The sequence below is a fragment of the Stylophora pistillata genome, unplaced genomic scaffold, assembly GCF_964205215.1.
Source record: "Stylophora pistillata unplaced genomic scaffold, jaStyPist1.2 SCAFFOLD_2841, whole genome shotgun sequence".
NCBI lineage: Eukaryota > Metazoa > Cnidaria > Anthozoa > Scleractinia > Pocilloporidae > Stylophora > Stylophora pistillata.
In genome coordinates, this window is record NW_028290830.1 from 17,648 (window position 1) to 27,516 (window position 9,869).

General features: G+C 40.5%; 1 protein-coding gene across 1 annotated transcript; it reads right to left on the reverse strand.

Annotated features, from left to right (window-relative positions):
- Positions 1-1,390: 1,390 nt before the first annotated feature.
- Positions 1,391-1,720, reverse strand: LOC148715838 (uncharacterized; the record flags this gene model as incomplete). Its single annotated transcript, XM_088746420.1, has 1 exon — positions 1,391-1,720. A coding segment is annotated over exon 1 (330 nt), but the record flags the coding sequence as incomplete, so codon positions are not given.
- Positions 1,721-9,869: the final 8,149 nt, after the last annotated feature.

Genomic DNA, 9,869 nt, shown 5'->3' on the forward strand with positions numbered 1-9,869 from the left:
AAAGAAATCTCTTTCCAGATTGCCTCGACATCTGTAAAAATACAATAAAAATTTGCTTAATACCTGGTGATTCCTGCAAAACTTGGTTAGAGAGTGAAATGGGTCAAGTCTTGCTCAACTGACGCTGGAAACACGTTTTTGAAAAAATTATCTCCAAAGAAGCCAAAAGCGATAGTTTTGACTATATTGCATCGAAATCTAGATGAGAACGGATCTTTCCAGCAAAATTTGGCCAGAGAGTAAAATTTGCCAAGTCTTGCTCAACTTGAGTTGAAGAACCGCTTTTTGAGAATGTTTCTGAGAACAAGCCAAGTCCAACCTTTTTGACCAGATTGTATTGAAATGTATAAGAATAAACTAAAATTTTGTTGAAATACGATGTTTCCTGCGAAATGTGGCCACAGAGTGAAATAGGTCAATTCTTTCTCAAATCTCGCTGGAAAACTCAGTTTTGCAAAAAGTATATAGAAACAAGTCAAAACCAATTTTTTTGAAAAGATTGTGTTCAAATTTGTAAGGAAACTCTAATTGTTGTTGATACTTAATGTTTCCTGGGATATTTGGCCAGAGAGTGAAATGCGTCAAGTCTTGCTGAACTCACTCTGAAAACACGGTTTTGCAAACAGTATCCGCAAACAACCCAAAAGTAATTTGTTTGACTAGACTGCATTGAAATCTATAAGGAAACTTTTAAACTTCGTTCTTACCCGATGTTTCTTGCAAAATTTGGCCAGAGAGTGAAATGGGTAGAGTCTTGTTCAACTCACATTGAAAACACGGTTTTGCAAAAAGCATCTGCAAACAAGTCAAAAGAACTTTTTTCAAAAAATTGTATAATAACTTGTATATATATATTCCCTTAGCTCCGGTTGGAGCATAGGCCATTAACCACTTCCGTCCTCCATCGGGTTCTGTCCTGGGCAAATCTTCCTAAAGTGGCCCAAGTGTGGCCCCAGTTTCTCATTTGGGACTCTACACCTCTTCTCCAGGAGTTCCTGGGACGACCCCTCTTTCTCTTGCCCTGAGGGTTCCAACGTAGTGCCTGCCGGGTGATGTTGTTAGCCGGTTTCCTTAGGATGTGACCTATCCATCTCCACTTTCTCTTTGAGATCTGAGTTATGATTGGTTCCTCGCCTGCTAATTCCCACAGCATCTCGTTCGTTACCCTGTCAGTCCAACTGATTTTTAAAATTCGCCTAAGGCACTTATTGACGAAGGTCTGCAATTTCTGGGACGTTTGGTTAGTTGTTCTCCACGTTTCAGAGCCATAGAGGAGGACTGCTTTGACATTGGTGTTAAAAATTCTAAATTTGGTTCTCCGTGAGATGACATGGGAGGACCACACTTTCCTCAGCATATTGAAAGCTACTCTGGCTTTGTTTATCCTGACCTTGATATCTTCATCGGAACCTCCGTCAATGCTGACTACACTGCCTAGGTAGACAAAAGATGTTACTTCCTCCAAGATGGTATCCCTCACTTTAACTGGTCTGTTGTTGGTGCAGTTGACCTTCATAACCTTGGTCTTACTCACATTCGGATGCAGGCCTAACTTGATGGAATTAGCTGTTAGCCGTGCTGTTTTGTCCTGCATTTGTTGGTTGTTACTTGACACCAGGGCGATATCATCAGCAAACTCTAGATCTTCAAGTTGCTCCAATAAGTTCCACTGGATCCCATTTCGCTGTTCTCTAGTTGTTTCCTTCATGATCCAGTCCATAGCAAGTAGAAACAAAAACGGTGCCATCAAACAACCCTGCTTGACCCCAGTGTATAATAACTTGTAAGGAAACACTAAAATTAGCTTGATACCCATTCCATTAAAGTCTGTAAGAAAACGCTAAAATTTGGTTGAGACCCGATCTTTCCTGCAAAATTTGACCAGACAGTGAAATGGGTAGAGTCTTGCTCAACTTACGCTGAAAACACTGTTTTGCAAAAACTATCTGCAAACAACCCCAAAGCAAGTTTTTGACCGCATTGCATTGAAATCTGTAAGATAACGCTAAAATTTGGTTGAGACGCGATCTTTCCTGCAAAATTTGACAAGACAGTGAAATGGGTAGAGCTCAACTTACGCTGAAAACACTGTTTTGCAAAAACTATCTGCAAACAACCCCAAAGCAAGTTTTTGACCGCATTGCATTGAAATCTGTAAGATAACGCTAAAATTTGGTTGAGACGCGATCTTTCCTGCAAAATTTGACAAGACAGTGAAATGGGTAGAGCTCAACTTACGCTGAAAACACTGTTTTGCAAAAACTATCTGCAAACAACCCCAAAGCAAGTTTTTGACCGCATTGCTTTGAAATCTGTAAGATAACGCTAAAATTTAATTCAGACACGATCTTTCCTGCAAAATATGGCCAGAGAGTGAATTGTGCCAAGTCTTACTCAACTCGTGCTGAAAACACGGTTTTCCAAAAAGTATCTGCGAACAAGCAAAATCCAATGTTTTTGACCAGGTTCTATTGAGATCTACGAGAAAACACCAAAATTTGGTCAAATAAGCAGATTTGGTTGAAACACGATGTTTCCTGCGATATGTGACCACAGTGTGAAATGGGTCAAGTACTTTTCAACCGAGACTGAAAACTTGGTTTTTGCAAAAGGTATCTGCAAAGTTTCCAAAAGCAATTTTTTCAATAAATTATGCTGAAATCTCTAAGAAAACACTAAAATTTGGTAAAATAAGCAGTCAGCTACCAGTGATTAAATCAATCAGTCAGTCAGCAGGTCAGGTACCAGTGAGTCAGTCAACTATTCAGTTAGCCAGTCAGGCACTAGTCATTTAACTAGTTAGTCAACCAGTCAGTCAGTCGGTAGGTACCAAACAGTTAGCTACGCAGTCGGTCACCAGTCCGTTAGGCCGTTGTTAGTAGGTCAGCATGTCAGTCAACGTTAGATGGCCAGTCACGTACCAGTGAGTCAGTCAACCGGTCAGTTAGTAAGTTAGCCAGTCAGTCATCAGTTGGTCAGCAAGGCAGTCAAGCGGTCAGTGAATTGGTCAAGTACCAGTTGCTTACCAGAAAAACATTTTATTCTATTTCACTCGGTTACAAGACCAAACCTTAAGCGAACCACACTCTCTGAGGAATACGAACAGAATACTAAAATATTACTAAGAAATACAAAAATGGTTCGATTGCAAATAGCACAAAAGAATCACGTAGTACAAAAAATTCTAATGAACGCCATATCAATAAAACGATAATACCGATGATAAGGGGGGCCTTCAGAGTCACTACGAAACTGTCCAAAGGTTACTGAAAGTGTTCATCCTCATTTCGATTATCTCCAAGTACGTTAATAACAGTTCGAGCTGACATAACTTGGTAACAGGCTTAAGGAGTTCTTCTTTTCTCACCTGCACCTTAGCGATTCTTACATGCCTATCTTTTCCCGGATCGACTTCGACGACTCGACCCATAAGGTTTCCAGCTGGACAGGTAACCGTGAGTCAGTCAACCAGCCAGTCATGAGGTCAGTCACTAGTCAGTTAACCAGTCCCCGCTGATGTTTGGATGCGTTCAAATCGATTCGTTTTCTCGCGTTCATAAGTGTATTTCGAGCCATTTTTCCTCTACAGAAGCCCTCAGGACCTCATCATTAAGCTGGAATGTGGGTGGAGGCAAGCCTCTGAAAGAAAACGGAGATGAGAGGTGGTTTAATGTAGACTGGACCGCCAAAAGGCTTTCATGCAAGCTTATCGAGTTCACAAGTGAAGTCGTGTGTCTGGCCCGTCTGTGGATTGCTACCAAGATCTGGCCCTGAGGTGTGTTTTGAATGTAAACTTTTGATTTCTCTTGGAACTTTTGATCTTGAAAGATCGACCCTTTTACTGTGTTGCTCTAGGAGCAGAATGCTGGATCATGGGGATTTTTTGTTATATGAACGGTTCACTGAAATGGAAAATGGGAATCATTGTGGGTGTTTTAGGCTGCAATAAGTGTCACATTAAACAGCCTTGTAATGCACACACTTACATAATGTTGTCTCTTATATTAAAAAGGAAAATATAACAACAGTTATAGGTCTTATTTGGCCTCATGTATACTTAGATTGATAGAAAAGGATTAATACAATTATTTTTCTTCTCACTATATTGCTATTTTCATGTCTATAACTATGCAAGCTGTTAAATACTTATGATATCAGTAAAACTAGAAAGTTTTGTGGGAATCTTAATAACAAAGAGGCATTTAAAAAGAAAGGGTAGTTGTCAAAAGACTTAGAAACCTCAATTTGGGATTAAAGCACAAACTGCAACTAACGGTTTTTAAATTGTCGGGTTGGTGCAAAATTTGTTGGGCTCACCAAGACATTGCCATCTAGATGCTTGCCTCAGAGGGATAGAGGCAATGAGAATGCCTCTCACTTGACTTGTGGTTGCTCAAACCCTAGCCTAACTGTAACCCTAACCCTAAACTGTAACCCTAACTCTAAACTGTAACCTTAACTTCAAAATACTGGAAAAAGGTCAATGGATTTCTAAAACCCTAACCCTACCCTTTGGGTTAAGTCGAGACTCGCCATACCTGTCTCCCGGGGTAGTCGAACACCTTAGTCAGGTAATACTTTTTTTTTAAGTATTTACCTTAATAAAATTTTCCTTTTGTAAGTATATTGCTATTTTCATGTCTGTAATTATGCAAACTGTTACCTACTTATAATACCAGTAAAGCTAGAAGGTTTTATGTGAACCTTAATAAAGAATAGTAATTTAGAAGGGAAGGGTAGTTTTCAAAAGACTAGGAAACCTCAGTTTGAGATTAGAGCACAAACTAAAAGTAAAAGCTTTTACATTGTCAGGTTAGTGCAAAATCTTTTGGGCTCACCACAACCAGTGCCATCTCGACGCTTGTCAAGAGGTGCTACAGGACAATGAAAACGCTTGTCACTTGACTTGAGGTTGCTCAAACCTTAGCCCTAAACTGTAACCCTAACCCTAAAACGGTAGCCCGAACATCAAAATACGGAAAAAAGGTCAATGAAATTGTGCAACCCCAACCCTAACCTTTGGGTTAAGTCGAAACTCGCCATAGCTGTCTCCTAGGGGTGTCAAATATCTTAGTCAGGTGAATTTTATTGTTTTCATTATTTAGTTTAACTCTTTACCGTCAGGCAAAAAACCTTATACTTTTGCCATACAAAACCTAAGCTCACTTTGTTTGTCTTTATATGAAGTATCCCTTACAATATTTGCAGTTTTGAGAAACCGTTGACTCAGACTTTGGAGTCACTTGACCTAGATACCCCGCTCGTGTTTGGATGCGTTCAAATCGATTCGTTTTCTCGCGTTTATAAGTGTATTTCGAGCCATTTTCCCTCTACAGAGGCCCTGAGGACAGCATCATTAAGCTGGAATGTGGATAGAGACAAGCCTCTTAAAGAAAAAAGAGGTGAGAGGTGGTTTGATGTAGACTGGACCGCCAAAATGCTTTCATGCAAGCTTGGCGATTTCACAAGGGAAGGCGTGTCTCTAGCCCGTTTGTGGATTACTACCAGGACCTACTAAGGCTATTTGGGCCAGTTATGAGTGGCAAAAGTCTGGATCGATGTGATATTTTGCTGGTAGGACTGGGTGGGCAGAAAGTTATAATAACTTGCCAAAATGGAAATGTGAGGGGTTGCCTTCTCGAGTTGTGGTAGAATTACCCAGAATTCTTTTTGATCAGAAACGAGGCAAAGGTTATGTTTACGACACTAGCTTTCGTGGAAAGGAGGAACAAGACCTGCCCGATATAGTGAGAAGGCATCTTCCAGACAAACAGAAAGATATGGCCCTGAGGTGTGTTGTGAAGGGAAACTTTTGACTTCTTGAGGACGCTTTTTCAGTGTTGCTCTTGGAGCAGAATGCTACATTCTTAGAACTTTTGGTTATATGAACGGTTCACTGCACTTGAAAACAGGAATCATTGTTGGTGTTTCAGAATGCAATAAGTGTCACATCAAACAGCCTTGCAATGTACACACTTACATAATGTTGTCTCTTAATTTCAACACCAAAAAATAACAACAGTTATGGGTCTTATTTGGCCACATCTATCCTTAGATTGATAGAAAAAGTCTACTAAAATTTTGCTTTTCTCACTATATAGCTATTTTGATGTCTATAACTATGCAAGCTGTTTAATACTTATGATCTCAGTAAAACTAGAAAGTTTTGTCTAAGTCTTAATAAAGAATAGGGATTTAGAAGGGAAGGGTAGTTGACAACAGACTTGGAAAGCTTCGGATTAGAGCAGAAAGTGCAAGTAACAGTTTTTAAATTGTCAGGGTAGTACAAAATGTTTTGGGCTCCCCGAGACCGGTGCCATCTGAATGGTTGAGGGCAATGATAATCCTTGTCACTTGACTTGTGGTTGCTTAAACGCTAACCTAACTGTAACACTAACCCTAACCCTAAAACTGTAACCCTAACCCTAAACTGTAACCCTAACATCAAAATACTGGAAAAAGGTCAATATAATTCTGCAACTCCAACCCTAACCTTTGGGTTAAGTCGAGACTCGCCATACCTGTCTCCTGAGTGTGTCAAATACCTTAGTCAGGTCATTTTAATTGTTTTCATTATTTAATTTAACTCTTTACCGTCAGGCAAAAAACTTTATAATTTGGCCATACAAACCTTAAGCTCACTTTGTTTTTCTTTATATGAAGTATCCCTTACAATATTTGCAGTTTTGAGACACCGCAGGCCCAAACTTTGCGGTCACCTGACCTAGATACCAAGCTCGTGTTTGGATGCGTTCAAATAGATTCGTTTTCTCGCGTTTATAAGTGTTTTTCCAGCCATTTTCCCTCTACAGAAGCCCTCAAGACAGCATCATTAAGCTGGAATGTGGGTGGAAACAAGCCTCTTAAAGAAAACAGAGGTGAGAGGTGGGTTGATGTAGACTGGACCGCCAAAATGCCGTTATGCAAGTTTGGCGAGTTCACAAGTGAAGGTGTGTCTCTAGCTTGTCTGTGGATTGCTACGAGGACCAACCAACGCTATTTGGGCCAGGTTTGAGTGCCAAAAGTCTGGATCGATGTGATGTTTTGCAAGTTGGACTGGGTTGCTTGACACTTTCTAAGATAGAAATGTCAGGTGTTGCCTTATCGAGTTCTCGCAGAATTTCCCAGAGTTCTTCTCAGTCAGAAACGAGGAAAAGGTTCTGTTTGCGACACTAGCCTTCGTCGAAAGGAGGAACAAGAGCTGCCGGATAAAGTGAGAAGGCATCTTCCTTACAAACGGCAAGATCTGTCCCTGAGGTGTGTTTTGAATGCAAACTTTTGATTTCTTGAGGAAGTTGTTATCTTGAAACATCGACACTTTTTCAGTGTTGCTCTTGGAGGAGAATGCTGGATTTTTGGGACTTGTTGTTATATGAACGGTTCACTGCAATAGAAGACAGGACTCATTGTGGGTGTTTTAGGCTGCAATAAGTGCCACATTAAACAGCGTTGCAACGTACACACTTACATAATGTTGTGTCTTAATTTCAACATGAAAAAAAATAACGACAGTTATGGGTCTTATTTGGCCCCATGTATGTTTAGATTAATAGAAAAGGGTTAATAAAATTTTCCTTTTCTCACTATATTGCTATTTTCATGTCTATAACTATGCAAGCTGTTAACTACTTATGACATCAGTAAAGCCTTAAAGTTTTGTGCGAATCTTAATAAAGAATACGGCTTTAGACGGGAAGGGTAGTTGTCAACAGACTTGGAAACATCAATTTGGGATTAACGCACAAACTGCAAGTAAAAGCTTTTAAAAAGTTTTGGACTTACGAAGCCCAGTGCCATCTGGATGCTTCCATCGGAGGGCTAGAGGGCAATGAAAACGCCTGTCACTTGACTTGTGGTTGCTTAAACGCTAACCTGACTGTAACCCTAACCCTAAAACTGTAGCTCCAACCCTAAACTGTAACCCTCACATCAAAATACTGGAGAACGGTCAATGGATTTCTAAAATCCCAACTCTAACCTTTGGGTTCAGTCAAGACTCGCTATAGCTTTCTCCTGAGGATGTGGAATACCTTGGTCAGGTGATCTTAATTTTTTTCAGTATGTAGCTCAAAATTTTCCTTTTCGCAGTATATTGCTATTTTCATGTCTATAACTATGCATGCTGTTAACAACTTATAATATCAGTAAGACTAGAAGATTTTGTGTGAGCTTTAAAAAAGAATAAGGATTTAGAAGCGAAGGGTAATTGTCAAAACACTTAGAGAGCCCAAATTGGGATTAGAGCACAGACTGAAATTAACAGTTTCTACATTGTCAGGTTAGTCCAAACTGTTTTGGGCTAACCACGACCAGTGCCATCTGAATGCTTGACCAGGGGTGCAACAGGGCAATGAAAATGCTAGTCACTTGACCTCTCGCTGCTCAAAAACTAACCCAATTGTAACCCTTACCTTTAACTGTAACCTTAACTCTAAACTGTAACCCTAACCCTAAAACTGTAATCCTAACCCTAACCTGTAACCCTAACCCTAAACTGCAACCCTAAACTGTAACCCTAAACTGTAACCCTAACATCAAAATACTGGAAAAAGGTCAATGGAATTCTGCACCCCCAACCCTAACCTTTGGGTGAAGTCGAGACTCGTCATAGCTGTCTCCTAGGGTGTCAAATACCTTAGTCAGGTCATTTTAATTGTTTCCATTATTTAGTTCAACTCTTTACCGTCAGGCAAAAAGTCTTATAATTTCGCCATACAAAACTTAAGCTCCCTTTGTTTGTCTTTATATGAGGTATGCCTTAAAATATTTGCAGTTTTGAGACACCGTGGACTTAAACTTTGGGTTCACTTGACCTAGATACCCCGCTCGTTTTTGGATGCGTTCAAATTGATTCGTTTTCTCGCGTTTATAAGTGTTTTTTGAGCCATTTTCCCTCTACAGAAGCCCTCAGGACAGCATCATTAAGCTGGAATGTGGGTAGAGGCAAGCCTCTGAAAGAAAACAGAGGTGAGAGGTGGTTTGATGTAGACTGGACCGCCAAAATGCTTTCTTGCAAGGATGGCGAGTTCGCAAGTCAAGGTGTGTCTCTGGCCCGTCTGTGGATTGCTACCAGGACCTACCAAGGCTATTTGGGCCAGTTTTGAGTGGCAAAAGTCTGAATCGATGTGATATTTTCCTGGTAGGACTGGGTGGCCCGACAGTCATAATAACTTTCTAAAATGGAAATATGAGGTGTTGCCTTCTCGAGCTGTGGTGGAGTTTCCCAGAATTCTTTTTGGTCAGAGACGAGGCAAGGGTTGTGTTTGCGACAGTACCTTTCGTCGAGAGAAGTAACAAGAGCTAATGTGACACTTATTGCAGCCTAAAACACCCACAAAGATTCCCGATTTCCATTGCAGTGAACCGTTCTTATAACAACAAATTCCAAAACTCCAGCATTCTGGTCCAGGAGCAACACTGAATAAGTGTCGATCTTTGAAGTTCAAACCTTCCTCAAGAAATCAAAATTTTGCATTCAAAACACACCTCAGGGTCAGATCTTGATATTTGTCTGGAGGATGTCTTCTCACTTTATCCGGCAGCTCTTGTTCCTACTTTCGACGAAAGCTTGTGTCGCAAACACAACCTTTGCCTCGTTTCTGACCGAGAAGAATTCTAGGAAATTCCACCACAACTCGAGAAGGCAACACCTCACATTTCCATTTTAGTAAGTTATTATAAGTGTCGGACCACCCAGTCCTACTTGCAAAATATCACATCGATCCAGACTCTTGCTACTAGAAAATGGCCCAAATGGCCTTGGTAGGTCATGGTAGCAATCCAGACTCTGGCCAGAGAAACGCCTTCACTTGTGAATTCGCCAAGCTTGCATGAAAGCATTTTGGTGGTACAGTCTACATCAAACCACC